This window comes from Homalodisca vitripennis, chromosome 1 (assembly GCF_021130785.1).
Source record: "Homalodisca vitripennis isolate AUS2020 chromosome 1, UT_GWSS_2.1, whole genome shotgun sequence".
NCBI classification, from domain to species: Eukaryota; Metazoa; Arthropoda; class Insecta; order Hemiptera; family Cicadellidae; genus Homalodisca; species Homalodisca vitripennis.
The window spans coordinates 92,329,174-92,353,049 of record NC_060207.1 but is presented as its reverse complement, the minus strand read 5'-3'; the positions used below and the strand labels follow the sequence as shown (position 1 = coordinate 92,353,049).

Here is a 23,876-nt window from a genome sequence, read left to right as displayed (position 1 = left end):
TATGTACAAACAGATATTTTGTCCCTAGATTTAGAGTGGAAAGTGGACACCATGACGTGCAGGTTTGCCAAAAACAGTTTTTAGACATACTAGGAATATCGAAACATCGAGTGCAGCTTATTAGCAGGCGCAATCTGTTAACTTCTGAAAGCCCTAGGGAAAGGCGAGGTGGGGATCGATTACAACTAAGTATTCTGGACAGACCATGGCTAGGTTAAAACATTCATTGAGTCCTTAGAACCCCTTGAATCTCATTACTGCAGGGAAAAAGGTTGTAATAGAAAATTACCTATCAAGTGACCTGACCGTGAAGAAGTTATGGTTAGCCTACAATGCTAGTGCACCTGATGATCGTAAGGTTAAATATGAATATTTCAGGAAAATTTTTAACGGAGAGTACAATATAAGTTTTAAGACTCCTGCTACAGACGTCTGTTCCACTTGTTTGCAGTTGAAAGATCAGATAAAAAGTGCACAAGGTAACGATAAAATTAACTTGATGACTGAGCTTAGGGTGCATAAGCTAGTAATTTTTATGAAAACCCTTAGAACCACTAAGGATGGGAGTGAAAAAACTTTCCTTCGCCTGTCAGAAGAAACTACCCTTGCCAAAACTGCCAGATCAGAGTAACTATTACTCGAAACAACTGTATCAGTATAACTTCACGATTTGCGAAGGTTCCTCAACAGATTCTCAAAACAAGCAAAACACTTTTGTGTATACTTGGATGAATCCGAAGATAATCGTGGCTCAAATCAAATTGCGTCTGCATTTGTATCATCGGTTGACTAATACAAACTTAGAAAATATTAAAGAAATAGAACTCTATGCAGATGGTGCAGCTGGCCAAAATAAAAACTCTATCTTAATTGAATGTTATGCAAAACCCTTGGTTCAAGATCTTCCACGCAACATAAAGAAAATAACCGAATTTTTTCCGGTTACGGGCCATTCATTTTTACCTGCAGATAGGATTTTCGGCCGCCTGGAAAAGAAATTTCGAAAACTGGAATGCATTATTAGCCCTTTCGACTACATCAATGCTTTCCATGAAGTAGCAACAGTTTTTCCAGTTAGGAAAAGATTTTTTTCTGCTACAACTGGAAAGCCAGCTGCACTAAAGTCTTTAAGCAAACACAACGTCCCTGGCATATTTCCTTTCTCTAAAACGAAAAGATTTATAATTTCACGTAGTAAAACAAACAATGCTTTGGTTCGTGGGGAAATGTTTTATAGAAGTGACCTTATGAAGCCTCGGTCCTATTAATAAACCAGGGCTTAATATCTCCAGCAATTGAACCAATGGTTCTGCCTGTAGGAATCCCAGTGAAAAAAGATAAAGTGACGAGTATTTCGAAATTGCTAACTAAACACTATGGTAAGGAGTGGTCGAAAAATGAAGAGCTAAAGTATTTCCAGCAGGTTTTTTTCATCAAATGAAGTTACTCCTGTAATTAGAAAATGAGGAAGAAAAATGATGAGCCAATGGATGAAATGAATGCAAGAGTTTGATGTGTACAGCCAAGAATTTTAACACATGGACTTTGATGGACTTAATTTTTTGTATGAAAATATTGTAAAAGTTTTTTGTATAACCTAGGTCTATTGTGTTTTATGGTCAGAATGGCTTTAATTTATCTTCAATAGTTCTAATTGCCCAAGAATTTTTTGTTTTAGATAAAATAATGAGATTTATAGGCATTCGTCTTGATTGTTGTAAGAAAAATGACCATTTCATTTTTATTTTTAGCTTTTTAAAATTCATTTTAAAAATGTCATTTCAATTTGACAAGTTTGTATAGACCGTGTTAACTTGTATTGTATAATAAAGTCATAAAAAATAATAAAATTGGCCTTTGTTCAGAAATTTTCCTGTCCCTATTAATGTACGCATTATTTTCAATTCCAAAAGTGGCTAGTTTGCTCTTACTTTGCCAAAACTAGCTAGTTGCTAAGCGGGGCCATTTCCAAAACTAGCTAATTAATAAAAACTGTTACAAAACTGCCTTGTTGCAAATTGAAATTGACAATATCTTGATTATATTACAATTTATTGACTAATAACTTGCATTTTTGAAATCTTTGGACACTTATCATCATTTTAAAGTATTCACATAATATAATATTGTACAGAGTATTAAAATATCCGTTTTTCTCATTTTGCCAAAAATTACATTTGACACAACTAGCCGGTTTTGGAATTGGGACGACTCATATATATTAAAGGTTTTAAGGGTACAGGTAGCTTGAGACGGAGGGTTTACTTCTGGCTGGCTTATACCTTATACTGAGTACAGCAAAAATCAATGTTTCTCCCATCTGGAAAAATCAAACAATGTCCATAATTGATATATACCTGACCACAAATGTCGTGATATTGGGGTCAAAGGGTGGATGGATCGGTCTTGTCTATCGCTGAGGGTGGCTGTTGGAGTGGATGGAACTCCTTTTGTGTTAAAGGCTGTTATCAGTCCAAATATAAGTCCCTACCCGCTTTAGCTCGAAGATTCTGGAACAGAGCTAGCCTTCCCCTTCTTTCCAATGTGACACGACTGAGATACGAGTATACATTCCGCTTTCCCTGCTCATTGGATCTTGACAAGCGGTGGCCCTTGTTCCAACCTTATCCAGCCTGAAACTTCTCCGGGATTAAGTGCAGAGGTTCTTTTAGGACTAAGTGCAATAAGGGGTTTGTCAGTTTTTTATCTTAAGTAAATACCTATGTAATGTTATGTTTTATTCTCCCATACACATTCTAGCCAGGCCAGTTGAGCCATAAACTGGCAAATCTGCATGTTTAGAAAAAAGTGTTTGTATCAGATGTAACTAACAGTAAATAAACATGGACTATTAAAACAATTAATTACCTACGGACATTCGTTTTAAATGATAAACATAAAGTACATATTAAATTGGTCCATATAAAACCATAGTTGCTTTATGAAAGTACAAATAAACATAATTACAGTTATTTATAGTTTTATTAAATCATTATATAACGTCATTTTCCATTTCGTACTAGACACGTTTCTATAGCTGCAAAATTCATTGAAATGGTTTAGTAACACTAAGTTTACGCGATACGTCCATACAATACGTATGGAATCTATATTTTTTGTTTCATTCATTACAATAATTTTGATTTTGAAATTTTAAATATGTGATGGGATTGGCACGATGCATTTTTAATACTAAAAATAAATTTTTGTTGCAGTGTCAAACATATGCTTACATTGGTAAATAGAAATATTTTAGTAAATTTATCTTCCATTTCTTAAAAAAAAATGTTGTAACATCCGCTAATCACGCATTTTATTACGAGAGCTGTCATTTAAACGCAATATTTTTAGATGTTGAACATGAAATAGAGCACTCACTAACATGTTATTGTTAATATGGGAGAGTACATTCTATCTGAAATTACTAAGACATTATTACGTTTGGAAATATCAAATATATAATAAAATCACTAAGTTAAAAATACATGCTGTTTTAAAAACGACTGCTATATAGGAGTTTTACAAAACTTCCTAATTGGAAACAATTTACAAAACAATTATTTTGGTATCATACTTTAAATGTAGAAAATTATTTGCAGAGGTAAGGCAAGAAGTTAAATTCCACGTTTAACTTGCCTCGGGCTTTGTGGTGAAAGTGAATAAACCCATAGCTACGTGATAAAATTTAGAAGTGTTAGTGGGCGGGGGGTGGGCGCGGAACGCGGTCTGCTACACTCCAAGTAAGGCGAGAACTTTGTTTATAAAGTAACAGGACACGCAATAATGGAGCGACACAATGAAACTTTTTTAATGTATCCATAGTGTAAGTAGTACGCGCTCGGTGGAGGTGGGGGTGGTGTGGGGTGGCGCAGGCGCTGGGGGCGGCAGAGATCACCACTGCCAGTACCGTGCGAGGCTGTGTAGAGTGCGCGAGTGTTGTGCTGTCGACGCGCACCCCTCTCACATGGATTCCCACATCCTTCTCATCATTACAACCTCAGGTGAAGTAGGCTTTCCTCCTTCTGCATTGCACTGGAAAATGGCGAGGGTCAGATAAATAGCACCTAGGGCGAAGAAGTATTAAGAGGAGACATACATTCCTTTGTCTTCAAACGTTGAATGATGGATTCGAAATGACAGTTTTACGTCTGGTTAAAGTTAAACAGTACATGTTTTACAAGGAAGCAAAATTTGGAGGAAAAGTGTACCTGTAAAGTCACATTTCACAATAAAAATGTTAATACTATAGCCGGTTTACACAGTCAACAAGGATGAACGTTTTCTTAGGACGTTTTCTATTTACAGAGTATTTCTAGGTATTTAAGATAATTTTATTGTGTATATGAATAATGATTTATAATGGAACACATAGTTCTGAAAACATGATACAATTTTATTACTGGCGATAGTTCCTTAACATTTAACAAGGTCAACATTTTGATAAATAAATATAAAAATAATACGTTGGTAACTATGTAATTCAATACATTGTATTTTTTCGTTCTGCTTTAATTAATACATATAAAGAGTATCGCGCTCTAATTTTCCAATGTTTATAACTTTGCCCGGTTCAATCAGTTGAAGGCAAAGTAATACATTAAATAAAATATACTTTTATAGGAGTAAGTAAATTATCAAGTTCATTTACGTTTTCAACATAAATATTCCTTATTCCTAACCAACGTCTTTCTTGATATATATTCAAATAGTCTATTCACTTATAATTCCAGATTTTAAAATAGTTTTTAATGCTTTAACGTGGTTTACTATAGGCCAGTAAATGTAATATTCTGAGTCCTGTCACTGTGATATAGTATACAGTAGAATACATGTTTGAATAATAAAGTTATATAATATTTTAAACCGGTTTTCTTTCTATTTGTATTTTTATGGTTTAAGGCTTGAATTTTTTAACTAACTTAGTTGTCTAACTATACTAGTTGGCTTATTAAACTATGATGGGTATACATATTTTCATGCACAATATCGATTTAAGTGCCAATCTGTGTACCAAATAAAACTATCTTGAGCCTATTTAGTTTATAATATTTTTATATTATTCTCTGTGCTTCGACACACATTGTAAAATCCTACTTAATTTAATAGCTTAGGCCAATACTTAAAATTGTGCAGTGCATAGAACCCACTTCAATGAATAGTATTATTTAAGTTTTTATAAATGTGTTTAAAATAATTATTATATATATATATATATATATATATATATATATATATATATATATATATAAATGATAGAATTCATAAAGGAAATTTATTTTGCTTTTGTTAACTTATTTCTGGGTTGAAGGCTACTTTGAATTTTACTGTTAGTTTATAAGATACAAAGAAAGCTTATAACATATAAATTTTTAGATTTGGAGTTATATTGGGTAGGTAAATGTTATTAGAATTATAAAATATATTGGAGAACATACTTCCAAGCAAATGTTTTCACTATAATGTCAAGGTGTATATTTATTACAGTATTAAATTATAGATATATTAGACTTGGACAGATAACTTCAACTAGGTGTCCAGAAGACTGTAACTTCTGTAAGTCCGTAATCCGGTAATTAATCCTCATGGCAGTTACTGGATCTCTATCAAGGAACTCCAGGAAAAGTTGAACTATCACAATTACTATGAAGATAATTTTATTACATAGAGGTACAAAAATACTAAACAAAGTGTCCACGAATTATCTGCAAATTTTTAAGGCACGATTTTGAAAATTGAAAGAAAATATTGTAAAATTTTAATTTTGTACCTTATTTAAAGTTTCAATAATAAAGTGAGAGAATTCGTTATTTTTCTTTGAGTACGCGGATGTTTTGACATGTATTGACAATAAGATTTGTTATATAGCAGTAAAACTTTTTCAGTTAAGAAAACTATCTATTCGTAATTAAATTATCAAATATGGTAGTTATTACAAATCTTACATACTGGATGTTATGTAACATATAATAAAAACACTAGGTAGTGTGAATTAAACGTGATGCAATGATTTCCCAGATAAAATATTGTATAACGCTTACTATCAACCTTTTTAAATATAAAATTTTTAAAGAACGCATTTTGGAATGTGGAATATAATCTTGAAAATACGAAGTAGAGAATAATATTATTTTTACCATCCCACAACAATTAAAAATGCCTGTGCTTGTTATTTAGCCTAAAACGACTTAGTTACTAAGTAGTAACTAATACTTAAAATTATGAATTACGGTTACATATCTTGTATTAAGGTTTTTTATTAAGTAAATGTTCGTTGGTAATGAAAAAGAAAGCAGTAAAGTGAACCTTGTATACTATGTATATGGTTATTTGCTGTTATTCTCTGCTTTATAGGTAATTCTTGGTTGCACAACAGACTTCATAGGCACTTTCTTTTTAAAAAGCACACCAGTGGCTTACATTTTTGCGTAAGTGATGGTTATTGGAAAACATAAATATTTCCGGAACTTAAGTCTAAAGGACAATGTGTCGAATCTATAAGGTCTTCTGAAATTTAATTTTTACCAGTAACTTGTGGGCCTAGTTCTAACTTCAAAATTTACTTTATCTAGTTTATAAATTTTTGTCCTCTCTTTTGATTAAAGTATATTGTTTTTACTATGAATGATGGGAACTATAGTTTTTCTTAAGATTACATAACCATGTGACAAAAATATCTTTTTATGTGTGATTAAAATTGTGAATTGATAAAAATATTTTTGTGCTATCGATTTAAAAGCACTTTTGTCACAGTCAAAATGATCATTGCTCACTAATACTACTAAACGCTGAGGAATCTACAAGTTCAATATTTACCTATTTAGTTAATTACTTAAACAGTTTTATATTTTAAGACAATTAGTAGAGAGTTGTCAGATTTCAAGAAAAGCAATGCCAAATAGTTATTGAAATATACCAATTCAAAAATGCAAGGCTTTTAGTCAGTTCTAACTATTCACTAATTTATGAATAAAATAATTAATTTATATCGGTTGTGTTGTGCAATCAATTATTGGACTTGCTAGTCTTGACACTTATAATACCAGATGTACGTTACACGTGCACGAGTATTTTGCGTGGAATTATCTAATAGAGCAAAGATTTTAATGGTTTTATAAGGACTTTGCCACAGGGTTCTAATTGGCAGACTATCAGAGCCGAAGGGAACCGTATCGGGTTAGTCTCTCCCAATCCGTGTGAGGGAATTGGTTGTTTTATATCGGATGTGTAATATTGGTTTCCTTTAATATTTCAAAATGTTTCACCTTACGTTTGCGTTGATTGAAGCGTACTTATTATAAATTCATTCCTATGATCGCCTTTGATTAAATTGAAGACGTAAAGATTTAACAGAATAACATTAAAGATTCTGTTGGGAATATTTAAGTTGATTTAATTTCAATAATACTTTGTTAAGTCATATTTATAAAACAGAACTCAATTATCTTTTCCAAAAATGTAAATAAACAAATATAAATTCAAGTAGGAATCTAAATATTCAACAATTAAAATTACTACCACAAAAATAAAATATTTCGTCGTCAAAACAAAACAAAACAAAATTACAGAAAATCGTGTACTCTGGTATATAATATGTAAATTTGGATTTTCACTTCACAATACTTCTAAATACTATAATTAACCTTTTTTAATAGAAAGCAATTCAGTAATAAAATATTTAACAGAATATTATAATAGAGAGATAATAAAGAAGTAAAAACTTATACACACAATGAATAGTGGTGTCAGTGTAAGAGCCACCAAATGCTATATTTGATAAGTTAAATAACGTGTGCTGCTCTGTACCATTTAAACTTTATTTTTTATAGTTGCACTTTTTTAATAGTGATTGAAAGGTCGATTAGACAAAACCCCCTTATTTACTTGCCTATTTCTTAAAATTTTTCTGTTTTCATAATACTGAGTAGTATGAAAACCGTCCGAATACGAAAACAGAGTAAGGCTGCAACATATATTTTTAAAATGCTCTATTCATAATATCAATATACTTACCATACACGATATGTCGCGTAACAGGCTTCGCTCAGTAACTTTCAAATCTCTAGCTCATTCATTGTTGAGATCCCCACCGTTAAATAGACAGACGTACGGAGTATCATATAGAAAAGAAATTTTTGCATCTCCTAGCATACGAAAGAGAAATTCTGTCAACCTCCAATAACAGTGGTATGCTTCAATAAAGCTCAGCTAAATTCCATGGTTGAACATACAGGAACTACATACATGTAAACCACCATAGCATTCATTCTTGTCCATGTAGACGTCAAGTTTGATGCATAATAAAATGTTAGCAGATGAAGGCTTTCTCGAGATTCTTTTCTACGTAATACAAAAACATCATCTCTGTAATGAATCCTTTTAGAGATATCGTGTGGGTTGTCAGACGGATAGACAGAAAGACAAACAGATAGACAGAGAGAAATACAATTTTCCAACCTCTCGAGTAACAAGCTTCGCTAACACTCAGCCAATAACAATTTTAAGTTTTAAAGGTAAATTTATAAAAGTAAAACATTTTACAACCTATATATCTTTTTTGTTGAGTGTATTTGCCAAGAAAATCCGTGTTTTAAACGGTATCATTATAAATTACCGTTTCAATTAACATACTAACCCTCTAAGATACTTAAAACTGCAGAAAATAGAAATCAAATTTGTATAGTGTAATAAATGAGAAAAATAAAAATACTTTCGAATATCATTATATCTTAATATGCAATAGATGAGCACGGTTATAACAGCGAATCCAGTGAGAAGTTGAAATAATAAATAACGATTTTAAAAAAATGGGGATAGTTTAGAAACAAATTTTAAGTATTTTGTTTATTGCTTCGATCCGTCCGTAACACGAGAACAGAGTAAGGCTGCACTATACATTTTTGCAATGCTCTTTTGATAAACATCAATATAATTTTTAAGGTAAGATTCAACTTACTACTGTGCTTCTTAAGATATTTATTTTAATTAGTGCAAGAGCAAATGATTTAGACATGTTTACACTTTACACAATCAAGTAGGCATGTCACCAAGTAGATAGGCCAGAGTTAATAGCGTTAGGATCCTTTCAGCTGTCAAACTTTCAACGTTTCAAATCATAAAGCTGGAAGGGATGCGCTTGTTTGTTTGTTTTCCAAGCGTCAAAGTCACCCTCTTTGAATATTTCGAACCACTTTTCTTGTTTATCTCTAATTTCTTTGAAGGAAATGAAACCTTAATATTGAAAATGTACATTTTTCAAATGTACATTTCTGTCCATGAGAATGGTACGTGTGGTATTATAAACCAGTTATACAAAGTGCTGTTAAGTTATAGGTGGAACAGTTTATCCGTGTCTAAGAGAAATAATATCTTAAGTAACAACTATACAGGGTGAATAAATTGATAAACCATCTTGATGACAGGTCCTAGGAAAACCAAACTGAGTATACTTCTATGGAGTACATAACTACATAGTTAGTATAACTTTTAGGTTCGTATCATCTTAGGGAATCTTAGGGAAATTCTTAGGGAATGATAGGATCTTTAGGGAATAAAACTAACAGTGAAACGTAAGAGTCCTATACCTGAAGCCGGCAAAAATGATGACTAATTCACATTTAAATATCCTTACGTTTAAAATTGAAACAAAAATAATTAAAAGTTATAAAAAAATAATGATATTTAAACTCGTGTGGATGAATTTTCTTTTACTAAAAAGTGAAGCAAACGGTGAAACAAAAGGAAATTTTTGTAAAATAAATGTTCATTCAGTTTAACAACATTAGTGTTTTCATAATAGATGCTCAAATTGCACCCCGTTGATGGGTTTCTTTTTAATACACGTACAAAATAGCGTGTTATGTGTAGTATTATATTTAAAATGAGACGCATCCCATATACCCCTATGACTCAAGGCAACGGATTTTAGAAATTTAAACATTGTAGTAAAACGCAAAGTCGTTTAATACAGCCGGCAATTATCTTTTATGGTCAGTCCGGTGTAATATACAGTCACAACCTATAATAATTTTAACAAGAAATCACAAAGGGATATGGATGTAGGGTTACATGAGATTTCTGTAGGGATTTTCTTAAATTGAGCTAGAGTTTAGCTTCGAAAGCGTCATACAGAGTTCTCATATAAGAGATCATAATTACTTATTAATGATCAAGTATAAGAAAAAATTAATACCTATTCACATTATATTAGAATTTGGCTCATATATAGTTGGTATTGAAATATTAGCCGGTCGGTCTGGAGGACCCCAGAACACGATCATCGTTGTTTCTTAATTCACACGTTTGATTGGTATTAGTGTCTATTATATAATGACAATAGTGATATATGTTTTTATATCGCGTGTAAGATTTCATTAATACTTTCAAATATAATAAATCAATGAAAGGACCCAGGAGATAAACAGTTTGCTTATAGCTACAAATAATGTCAATCTTAAATTCTATGGCATACAGTTGATACATTTATGTATTAAGTAAAATACACCTTGGGAAAGCGTAGTCTTTCCTATATTTGTCTAATTTATTTTCTTCAAACGTCTTTCACAATTAGTTATTAATTTAATGAGTCGCTAAATAATGTACTTATAATTTAATGGGTTAAATGTATATTACAAATAGTTATATATTGTGTAACAATAAACTAAGTTATTTAATAAATAATGTAAACCGCCTATGAGAGTTTTAGTAAATCTCAGAAGTCACTTATTTAAATTGTCCTAATTAACTGTTTAACCAAGATAGGTGTAATTCTAAGGTCTTATAGAAAGTCACACTATTAAAATTTATTCAAACCTTCATTTTAAAATAAGTATATTTACTAAATATAATAATCTTTCGTTTTGAGATTTAGGTTTTATGACTTTTTTCCGGTTAAATTTACCTCATGTTAAGGTTAGTATTTTACCAGGATGGAAATGAAGCAATTTGGCCAAAATTTAATATTTAATTTTCAATTAATAGCTTGAAAATTTATACCATGGTATTGGTAGAATCTTTTAAGTTTATAACCACGTATGCCACTTGAGGCTGAAGTACAATATTTTACTCGAAATCACCGCCCTAAAACAAAACCAATATCAATAGTTTAAACTACGTCATTTAGAGTTGAGCATGGCACTGAAAGAACACATATATTTTTATATTTTCAAGTACTACAATATTTGGGTACTCAAAGACCTTACATATAATAAAGTTTATTTGACGTTTCATAAATGGATTTGTAATATATTGTACCTGAAGTTTGGGGTGGATTTATTGGTCGGTGTACTGGCACTTAACGATGATTTCCTTGTAGCACTCACTATTCGGAGAGCTTCTGCACTTGAATATACACTGATGTGGTGCCGCTATAGTGGAGTAAGTTTGCAATTGGTAGATAAGAACACTGAGTTTACGGCTGGATTGATATGACACTGTACATTGTTGAACAAAATAATATAGGTCTATAACTATTTTAGATTTTCTTTGTTTGTCAGGTGAATAAATTATGATCACCAACCGCAACAGTTGGTGGAAAACATATACACATTTTGAGGGCATAAATATTTATAACAGTGATAATTTGTACTTGAATAAATAATTTAGTGGTTATATGACAACGTATGAAATACACTTGAAGTAATTCTAAAAACCTACCTAAACTCAAGTTCAGTGATCTACGTTCATAATGATTTGGAATTATTTCAAACCTCCGCAAAGTATGTCTCGCCACTCAGGGCGTAATCGAGCAAACTTGAAACAGTGACTGAGTTACCGCAAACTTTCCCCTATTAAACTCGGAACAGACTTAAGAAATTAATTGGTTTCCCCGTCTAGTTACTTCATACTGCAAGGGATTTATTTATTGTAATTACAAAGTGATTTCAAGCAAAATCCGTACATTTAAAAACCTTTCAGTCGTTCTCAAAACTTTTGTATACACTAAGTTTTTCCATAATTTAATATTTTCTCAGTTTTTCTGCTAAATGAATAAGAAATAATTTACAGATTTATTGGCACAATTAATACCTATGCACTAAAAATAAACTGAATCATTTTCGATTTAAGTTAGAACATGTTTCATGTCTACTAACATGCAATATTAAGATAGTGTTTATATTACTATAAAGTGACAACATGACTTTCATTTATGAGGGTAAACAAACTATAAAGTTGATGCACTAATTCGTTGATACAATTTATTATTTTAAGAACTTAGAGCCCATTTTAACTGTATAGGCCTGTTATTTCTTCAAATTGGAATTAGAGGAATTTTCTCTACGAAACCGATGGTCAGTCGGGCTTCTCAGTCGGGTTCTGTGGAGGTAGAAACAAGAGGATTTGAAATACAGGAAAGTATGTAACGATAATAATTTTTAGAAATTAAATTTTGTTGTAGCATTATACACTTATAACCGACCACTAGACAAATAAATAGTAGCTACATTACTAGAAAAATAATAGCAAGTTAATTAGGTAAAGAAACTGCAAGTTATAATTTTAATTAAGGGTTTGTTTATGGTTAGCTTATACTTATTTCTAATCGTTTTTATATACCTCTCATTCAACCACCCGCCAAAGTAGCGTGAGTGACGATTGATTTCGCAGCGGGAATTTCTTTACAAATTACGAGAAAAACTGGGATGTGTGATTATACAAGCCTAACTGGCTCTCATAGCTTTCGGATTATACAAAATAAACACTCATAGAACTCAATTTAAATAAAAATATGTTAACCGTGAATATAAACAAACACATATTAAATTTTCATCTCTTATTTTAAATTTAACGATAGCTCCCTTTTTATAATATAATATGTATCAGTTGGTTAACCATTCAAAATATAATATGCACATTTGAAATGAGTAAATTCTAAACACTTTTACTAAATAATAAGCCTATAACATCCGTAGCACTCACTCAAGTGCAATAGAATATGCGAGTAGTAAAAATAATACTTGTGGTAAATAACCACATTTAAGAATAAATTTGTTAAATTACAGCAAGGTTAAATTTGTAAACCTGAAATACATTACAATATTGATATTTTGCACATTTGGAGTTCATTGACTTTTTAATATAACAAGTGCTATAATAATCGCTATTTAAGTTACCATTCATACACACAAAATACAGGAAATGTTTGGTAACTCCACAAGAAAATGTAAGCATGTAATGTACTATTACATTTTATTTTCAAGGTCACAGAAAAGCGCCTAAAAATAAGTTTATGGTATCTGAAAGACGACTAAAGAATTCTGATGAGAGTAACGACTTATTTGTAACATAATATGATTTCCGTAAGCAATATTTTTTATCATTAATTTACATTTAAATACATTTTTCTATATTATACATTTTATATGCGATCTTCAGCTGTTTTATTTAAGCCTGATTACAAAGATGTCAAAAAATCTGAATTTCAATCGAATTAGCTTAAATAATTTTTGATTGAAATGCTCTAGCAGTTATAAAAAATGATTATATTTCTTTTTTCTTGTATTCAGGAAAAAGATTAGAAAAATGTATTTAATTAAAATAATACATTTTTGTAATAATAGAAACAAAATCCAATTGTACCTCCTTAACTTGGTAATTTATCCGTCACACATTTGCTGCATCTAGCAAAGAGTACGCTCAAAGGAAATGAACATCTTTGTGAAATGTGCTAAAGGGTATTTGTGTTGACATGAAAACTTCTGTGTTTCAACAGTTTTAATTACGAGCAAGATGGGAGACCGTGCATCTCATTTTTCATCATTATAATGGGGACATATTTATATTAAACGTGTTGAGCTTTAAGTTGTCTTTTCTAGCATACTCTGTACTTACTTAAAACTAATATGAATGTAACTGAATCGGATATACTCATTTCTTTGGTTGCCCTGCTGCCAGAATCATATGTTACTGTAACTTTTTCCCAAAAAAGTAATTATTTCATTCTAAAGCCTGAAAAATATTTTGTAACCCAATAGTTAAATTTTTATCTTCATTCTTCTAAATTGCCTGTACGGTAAATTAAATGTTATACTCCACATTCAATGGAATAAAATATACAAAATGATATTGCATTTCAGGATTAAATATTATTCTTTCATTGGTTATTTGAAACAAAATCCAATTTGACGAAAGGTGGTCTGTAACAAGTCGTATCTACCATTTTTTTACACAATTTATTATTATATTTACTGATGATATCCTTGAAGAAATTAAATGGATTAAACAAATATGATAATTAGTATATCTCTCATTTTAAAGTCTTAAAATAAAGTTTCTATTTCAAAGTATTTGATTATATTCTTTAAAAATGTATTTGTTAATTATTTTATAGAAAACTCTTGTGTCTCAATTTCATGTATGCTAACACTACAAATGGAATAGGTTTAAAACTATAGAAACTATCGATGGGATAAAGTTCCATTTAAAAAAGTGTATTGACTTCTATTTTCTACATAGAAAAGTCAAACGAAAGGTTATCCAGCCTGGAGCACAACCAAAACTAGAAGGACATAGAGAGAGAAACGTAGAGTTTTGTTTCTAAGAAACCCAACATTCATTTCATAAGAAAGATATGAGATTAGGTAGAGATGGTTTGACAGCTCTAACTCCGCACATTTAATAAAGGCATTTTTCATTTCATTATGGAAACTAAGTGACGTTATTAACAAAATGAGCGGACCCTGCCCAGTATCATGATTTATATTATAGAGAAGTTTATGTTAGAAATGAAAAACCGTCATCATATATTTTCAAGGTAGCAATGAAATCAGGTTCAGTCTTCATTTTAGATGGATAATTGTATTATTAGCCACCCAAAATTGAGGGTACGGTTTTTACCACTATGAACAGCATATTAACCCAGTTAAAATAATCCTGAAGGATTTTTGTTATGAATATAAATAGTCCATTTCGTTGATATACTCATACAATACAAAATTTCGCGTTGAATTTTTGCAAGAGTAGTAAGAATCGAGAAAATATGTTATTATTTAATCCTAATAGTAAAACATACAACAAATAAATTAACAAATTAAAGTAAACAAATTTAGATTACAATATTGTTTTATTGCCAATTTGATTGTACTTTAACAAATAAAAATAAATCAACATACTCTTAAGTGATGCGAGTTGATACAATGTTTTTCCTCAGTGACCTTGGCAGGCATAATTAAGTACATGATTTAGTCACTTTATTGGGTCACGTACGTTTACTTTTAGAGATGATAGCTATATCATACAGTAGAAAATGAAATATTTAAAGAAGTTAGTTTGTTTTACTCAGCTCTTACTTCGTTATTCTATATAAGAAGCAAAGAGTGGAATTTACAAAATATGAACACATAACGTAAGTAGTTATTCGTGAAAGAAATTATTTGGTCTAAACGACCGTTTCATTTTGATGGAAGAAATTAAGCGTTCACTAGGAATAAAACTGTTGATTGGCATTTAAAAGCATCAATAATACCAAACAATAAATTTTACAGTTCAAATTTTTTCGTTATTAAGATTTAGATATTATATCCAACCGTCACACTTGTAAATAATACTTACTGTATATCACTACCAGCCAACAAACTAAACGGTATGAAAATCACCATTTTTGCTACATAGACAGCCATTATCTCGTTGACTAGCGCTTATAAAGGTCCTTAGAACTTTTTTGATGGTTATTTTTTTAATTTGAAAGTTAAAAATAAATATTATTTGTGAAAAATGTGTATTTTTAACGCATTCTATAACATCTATTTTGATCTGTATAAAAACTATCGCAGGTGACATTCAATATTTCTTTCTTAGAGGAATGTCTACTATTGATTTGAGAAAACTAGTTTGTTGCTTATACAATGTAGATTGGGTATCTCTCCCTGGATTATACGAGCATGAAATCTAGGTACACTGAACTAGGTCACGTACGCCCGACGGGTAGTAACTCCTAGGCACCGCTCTCCATGTAAAGGGAGTTATGTAACTCTGAGAAAAAAAACACACATTCGTAACATTTTTAGATTGAAAATGGAAATGAAGTAACGTTCTGCAAAAAATCAATAAGATATAATTAATAAAATATAATATGTATTGTTGCATACAAAAGCTTTCTAGATTGAATCAAAAATAAAATTCACCCTATTGGCTATCCTGGGCATATTTGCTTTTTCCTTTGAGGAATGAAAATATGACAAACTTTTAAAATGGTAAATGATAAGATAATACAGTAGGGCAGACATTTTTATGTAATAATTAATAATTTTTTTTTAAATAATGTAAATAATTTTGTATTTCATATGAATATCATTCATTATTATAGTTAGTTAATGAAAGTGATAAATTTTATAATATAATCTGTGTCTCTCATAAAGTTTGAAATTATCAGTTTTTATAAAACATGATCTTAATTACAGTAAAACAAATTCATTTTTTTCATTTGTTATGGAAGTAACATAATTAGTGTCCAGTTAGTGAACAGAAGATCTTGGAACAACAGAAATAAAGAATTGTTGGGTTATGGTTCCTTATAAGGCAATACATTTTTTACAATTTACACAATAATCTGGTATATAAAAGTATATATCTGTCCTATCTGTTATAGTTGCAAACTGGCTTTAGAATTCATCTCGCAGGAACTTAAATATAAATAAGGAGTATTTTCGGCAAAAAAATTCCGTTTCTAATTACATACGCTTATATAGTTTGGTCAGAAAAGTTAAAAAATGTTAAAAAGACACAATTTTCAAAAAAAGATAATCCATAATCCTTTTGCACCACCCCTTTAAAAGACCATTAGAAATGAAATAAGTCAAAACAAACTATTTTCCCCATTTAAATTTATACGAATTACTAATGAAACATAAGTACAAAATGATTGGAAACAAACGTCGAAGAAATCACTGTGTAATAATTAAGGTTAACGCTGTGTTTCAGAAGTAGCCTAGAATTATTGTCTGAGCTCGATGTTTCAAACTTTTGTTAGGTATTACAGCCTACGGACTTCAATACAGAGAGAAGTGAACCAGTATCAGCAATAGGTCTTTAAAAGGATCAAACAGAATTGATAGCTAAATAACCATCATCAACTTAAAGCTTTCCAGGAGGAGCAAGTCAGTTAAAGGCTTAGGGTCCAGACAGCGGCCGTGTCGGTGCCAAGGGCTCGTTCATCAGCGCTTAGTTATCTACAACTGGCACCAATTAGGGCTGTAATGTGCTCTTTACTGCCGGATTAAGTAGCTGTAATTGTGTTATCTTGCAAACGCGTTCTTTCCACTTCAACATCATCTCTGCACCTTTTAAAAATAAATATTTCAAAGCGCACTCAGAGAGTCTGCACTCCTGGGTAACACTATCACCAATCTTTTATTCAGTAACAAAGAAACATCAGAGGAACTTTTGAATTGAATTGGTTGTAGGATGAAATCATTTACATAAATTATTCTAAATTGCGCATTTTATAAATATTACCCTTTCATGCAATCCATTATAATCGTATAACATTCTGCTTAAAGTAAAAATAAATTTAACGTTTATGATTAGTCTAAACTAAATTACTTAGTTTTTTACTTCTATAACAAAAACATTTTCTCATTTTATATCATTACATTTATTAATTGATATTTATTTTTATAATATATAAAAAGTATAAGAGACACACACACTTCATCAACCAATCATGGACATTTGTTTTCCCGTTTTTTTTTTTAGCAATATACCTATTATATTGATGAGCCCAATGCTCTAAGCTCGCCCTTTACATGTTATTACAACTTGATCTGTACGTTTGAATCATCACTGCTAAAAAGACCCACATTCTACTATCCAATTTTATTTGACTGCTCATTGATGTCCTCAGCTTTTGTCCCGAGAAGATTTATCTAGTAGGTATTATTTCATTACAACCAACAACACTAACGTGTTGTAACCGCACCCACCTATGCTAATAATTCTTGATTTTCTATCTTGGAAGTTGGACAAGTTACTCGTGATCTTGTATGTCGTATAAAATTCAATGATTACCAGGTTTATTTTTCTAAACATGAAACGAAAAATAATTATAGTATTGGCAATTATTTTAATAGCTTCTAACAACAAAAAAAATTATGGTTGCCTGTAAAGTCGGTTTTACGGGCGAAGATTTTACGTGACAACGTCTTTTTCTCGGTAGAATATTTATTGATATGAATATTATTAAATTGCACAATAGGAACAAGGAATTGAATGAAAATAAGAATTGCACAAATTTTAACTATAGAAATATATTTTGTTTACTAAAACATTGTACATAATTTGAAATTAATTAAAATTTGTTATTGTAAATGGTAAAGTTGAATAAAACATTTACTAAAATTGGAATTTGAAATTCTTGCTAAACACAGTTAAATTCTAACTCCGCGCGTGGTGATTGGTCGGTTTAGTTCGTTTGTTTGGTCGCACTGTTATGACAGGTTAGAGGTTATAATTTGTTATTTTAAATGTTTGACTAGCAATACGCGCTGTTTCTTCTCAATCGACTGAATTACGATTGATTGCAGAGTGATTTAAATTAATAATTTACTTAACACTATCAACATTTGTCAATAGTATGACATAACCTATAAACTCAGTTTCTCAACTTTTGTGTCAATCTAACAATTAATCAATCAATCATAGTTTACGATAATGAAATATCAGTGTACAATTATTTACCTTTATTGTTGTAGTTGTTGTAAATGACGAATCTAAGCACTCCACATTTTCACGAATAAACATAGTTATCTGCTTTATCCCGTGCGGCGGACCCACAGTTATCTGCTTTATCCCGTGCGGATCCCGTGCGGCGGACCCACTGGACGGGCATCGTAACGTTACCGGGCGTTACACTTTTTCATGAGTGACTCCGAGCCGCAACCTAATTTAAGACGTTGTCACGTCAAAAAGTTGTAACAATCAACTATCAGCAAATGTTAGTGTCGAAAACAGAATAGACTGTTCGCTGCTAAGTAATAATAGTAAATATCGTACGAGCAATAATTGTATATTCTCTGTTCTATATTGTTGGAGATCAGACATCACAATTTGCCACAAAATTATATTATTTCCTTAAATGTAGAATTGATTTTTTCCCCAAACTAATTCATACAAATTGGTCTATCCGAAAAATATTCAATGAATTTTGTTTGGTGGTACCATTTAAATACTTCAAAACTCTGCTGTGAGTTTGAATTTGAAAAATAACAAATCTTGAAAGCTGAGCTGCTCAGAAATCAATAGGGAGCTGCTCAACCAGGACCAAGATTATCATGAATTACTAAAACGTCTTTACTGTCAAAGCGAAAACCTCGAATATTTTAACTGACGTTAAAGGACAGTTCATGGATAGCGATCCTATAAATGTTTTTGTTTATTTCGAAACAATAACATTTGGTACATATTAATATATGCAGCATCCGACAAAGTCAACTTTCATACAAACAGAGAGCAATATGGAGTAACTGAAAATCCAGAAAACCCATCATACTCTAGACACTATTAGAGCGCATCAAGCATGTGACTAATGTAAATATGTTAAATGTTTAGCTTAAACTGAGATTTGTCTGATAGCATGTAGTTTTATTTTTATTTACCGTTAAGATATAACAAATAAATTTCGGTGCATATATAATTAATCAAAACTAAAACTTTTTATGGTTTATTTAAACCTGAACTATAACCTTTGTTTAAAAAGACTTTTAAAATATTAATTTGATAATTTTTTTGTACATTTTTAATTTATAAGATGAAAAGTATAACATACTTTTTCATTAAAGGTCATATACTTTTATACTTACATCTGAGATCTGGAATATTGACATATCTTTAGCTCTGGTATTATTTAACATAGATAACTAGGCGTGCAGGCTAGGAAATGTGAATAAGATAATAAGAGAAATTGCCATATTAAAATAACTAAAATTTGTAATATTATGTGCCTCTCTCTCAGATTCTACTTTATATAGAAAATGCCCTTTACACAACATATTATTTAGTTTTTAGTAAAATTCTTTTTTTACTAGTATTAACCTTCATGGAAATATGTTTATCATTTCATTGAATCCTGCAAATATGATTATGTTAGAATATCAATCACTTTTAGGTTGATTTTTAAGTAATTTTAGGAGACTTACTTTGAAAATGTTATTTGATAGCTTTTAGACTCAATATCGCGTGTGACAGCTTGCCTTTACAATCATTATCAAATACTTTTGATGTCTCACTTAACCATTATGAATGTATGTTTTAATTTTAGAATTGCGAAAAATGACTCTTCCAATACTAGCATTGGCACACACTTTAATAACAAAGAAACTACATGCTACTGTCTCACAAAGAACGTTTTGTTCTATTTTCCAAGGTGCAAACTATGATTAATATTAACATGACTGCATATTGAACTAATATTAAAACGTGACAATATTTGAACCAAATCAGCCTCAATAGATAGGATATAACAGTTGCAGATAAAAATGAAACAAACTAAAAGGTTTTATAATGCTCAAATCTCGTATTGAGAATTTATCGGGTACACTGTAGCCGAGTGCAGGCTGTAGTTGGTATTGCTATATGCGCCGCTCGACCCACATCCCAGCTCAGGTGCTATTGATCCATTCTTTGTCCTCAAACTATTGAACAATTCAGCTTTGATACATTGAAAAATAGCTGTAATATTGGTCAGCTGTTATTTAGAACTGGAATTTAATCAGAATAATATCCTTTGTGTAGCAAATTATTTCAATTGTTATTCTCATACTTAGATATTCGCTAATATATTGGAAACGTGTTGAAAAAAAACTATTGGCGTTGGATAATGCTGTTCTGATAATATAATCAATACAATTGGTACCCTCCATTCAGAAGATGTAAAACAAAATAGGTAAATTAAGTCGATTAACATTAATTTTACTCCATAATTGTAATTTCCCATCTCCTCCTCTGTATAAGATTTCCTTATATTATTGTATTCAGGTAATGGTAAATGATATTATTATATACAAAAATTGTTTCTTCTTTATGTTGTTAGACTACAAATACTTCTAGTCATTCTAGTTATTCATAGTCTACTCATTCTCAGGTTACGTAACGTGATTCTGCATAACTATTTACATTTCTTCTTACACTAAGGTTAAGGGAGAAAATTATTCAAATAAACGTTAATTTAATAATCAAATTTAACTTGAACTATTGGCGTGAATTTTATAGACATGAATTACACTTAAGACGTTTATAAGCAAACTAACAGTTACTCATGGTTATGGACGCGATTTCATATTGTATAACAGGTACTCATTGGCAATATATTGCAATATTCTGATCTATATCAGAATAACTTAAACTTAAACATAAATAAGAATGTGTTGAGGGCCTGAGTTCGAAATTTGAAACAATGTTTATGAGTAAAAGTTAAATTTACAAATTCTCTGCAACATTTAATAATATTTGAATGTATTTTTCCAAAACTTACAGTAACACCAGATTGGAGAAATACTTAATTTAAGTCAATAGTTCAGTTCTTAGTGGGGACAATTATGAATTAGTACGATAGAGCCCTATAACAATGTTGAATTCTCAAGAAGACATTATCATGGGATATATTATTGTAGTGTTCATTCCTAAAAGGTTCAAAAGGTAAACAACATTTCCAGGCTCTTATTTCAAGTTTAGCGAATGAAAATGCATTTCTGGTTCTGATAAAAATATATTATACATATGCCATACTAAACTTTGCTTGTTTTAGAAAATATACACATACTTGTTCTTAAAAGTCTACTTTAGTCAACAAGAGTCTATTTTGAGTTATTGTAACTAATCCCGTTGCTATGGTAGCGATTGCATTATTGCCCCAAATAAGATAATATATACAAGGTGGCCATGACCTAATTTTTTTGTAGGTAATAATACAAATTAAATGTGACTCAAATACGGAAATGAAAAGTTTTTATTACTCACGCACACCCAGAAAAACATTATTTAGTTTATTGATAAAAATATGAATATTTAGTAAAAGATGTAAAATTTCTATGACATTTCGATATATTTATCAGACGTTATCACTAACATTGTATTCTACCTTAAATTTTAAGTAAGTATAAACAACTTTTAATGGATCGGAATCTCCAGAAATATGAATTACATCGAATTAAATTGAGATCTGGTTTCTAAAAAAAGTTAAAGCAAAAGCTGTGATTCACAATTCCTTATAAAAAATGATAGAGACTAGTCAATGTTATAGAAAATTATACTCTGGTAAATAGTGACTACTTCATGTCATTGTAGTTTAACTACTGTCCAAGATATTTTGGTTTCATAGTAGCATTAGCGTTGTGATAAAAACATAATTATAAAACATATTGTTTGGTAAAAAGCTTATATATAGTAGCATTTGCCAGTTAAGGATTTTGGTCTGAGAAGTTTACTTCGGTAAAATAGTGATCACTTCCGGTCACAGAAATCTGCTTCCAGTATCATAGTGTTTGCATTGCTGTCCCGATTAAGAAATAATATATTGCGTTGTTATAAAAAGTCTACTACGAAAAAAAAACTACTATTTCCGGAGATCATAATCTACTTTCGGTTAAGGTATTTCGCATACTAGTAGTATGTCGAAATCATAATAAAAATGTGTAACAAATTTGATCTTTCTAGGCAGCCGGATGTTTTAACAGGCGGATGTCAGTTCTCTTAGGTATTCCAACCCGATTTTAACCGGTACGGATAGCTCATAGTCATTAAAAATTTTTGATTTTTCTGTTGATAGCATGAGACACGTGTGTGTAGTTAATTATTCCTGTTATTTCCTTTGTAAATCATGAGGCGTTCGTATGTTACATTTCACCTTAAAACATTAGGAAGTTGGATAAACATATACTTCTTCTGTGGGTAGAAACCCCATTTCAATATTGTTTATACTATTTTTTTAATAAAACTCTAAAAGATTTATTAAGATGGTATAGGAATATTTCTAAGAACATGGATTTATATTTACAATATAATATGCTGTCTCTGACGTGATTATCTTCTGTCATATGTGGTTTAGTAACTAAAGGCGTTTTAACTATGGAGAAATCTTTTTTTTATTTTTACACAAAGAATCAAGCCCCCATGAGACCAACTATCATACCTCTTTATGTATACCAATGTATTTAACTGATACATTTTACAATGGATTTTTACTACAGAAATACTGAAATAGGCCTATTTTATTTCTCTTGACATAAAGAGAAACACGCAAAAAATTACCAGAACCTTTCAAACAATGTATTTTTTTATTGTACTATTTGCTGGGATGGAGTATTGTCTATATCATCACATCAGGTTGCCAGCTAATGTTTTAGCGGCTGCAAACACATCTAGAACAATGACGAAGAACAAAAGAACCGCTGTCACAACAGTGGGTCACAGTTCCAGATTGTTAGTGTCCACATTACAATAGTCCGGGCGGCAGAGGTCCGGTGGCTGTGGGACAAAGGATCAACAATACCCTGGACGCTGACCGTACTAATATCGCGGGACCCCTCTGCTCTCGTCTGTTCCATTGTTATGTTGCACCTTGTCCTGCGGACATGCATTAAAGTATTTGTTTTTCTATTTTTATCCATGGAATTTCAGTAGTTTTAGCAATAGCCGTTTTTTAATATTTTACTGTAGGGTAATAAAATCAGGCCATAGAACATCTCCAATTTTTGACTGAAAGTGAAAAGGAAAGGAGGTTGGGATTTACTGACTTTTTACGTTTGATTATAAATAAGATGACCTTGGCAAAATAAAATATATCACAGATACTTTACGAAATGTTCTCATTTGTTAAAATTACATTTTATTACTGACACAGTGGTGAAAATATACTTGTTATTACATTTGTTGAGTTTATATTTATATTA

General features: G+C 30.8%; 1 protein-coding gene across 7 annotated transcripts in view; it reads left to right on the top strand.

The window, feature by feature from the left end:
- The first annotated feature begins 3,921 nt into the window (after positions 1-3,921).
- Positions 3,922-23,876, top strand: part of LOC124366619 (Down syndrome cell adhesion molecule-like protein Dscam2) — a 191,096-nt gene continuing 171,141 nt past the window's right edge. For all 7 annotated transcript variants that reach the window (XR_006922839.1, XM_046823250.1, XM_046823238.1 and 4 more), the window contains exon 1: positions 3,922-4,001. Coding sequence is in view for 6 of the 7 variants with exons in the window: in XM_046823250.1 (XP_046679206.1) it covers positions 3,965-4,001 (37 nt within the window). In the remaining variant the exon portion in view is untranslated. The remainder of the gene's footprint in view (positions 4,002-23,876) is intronic.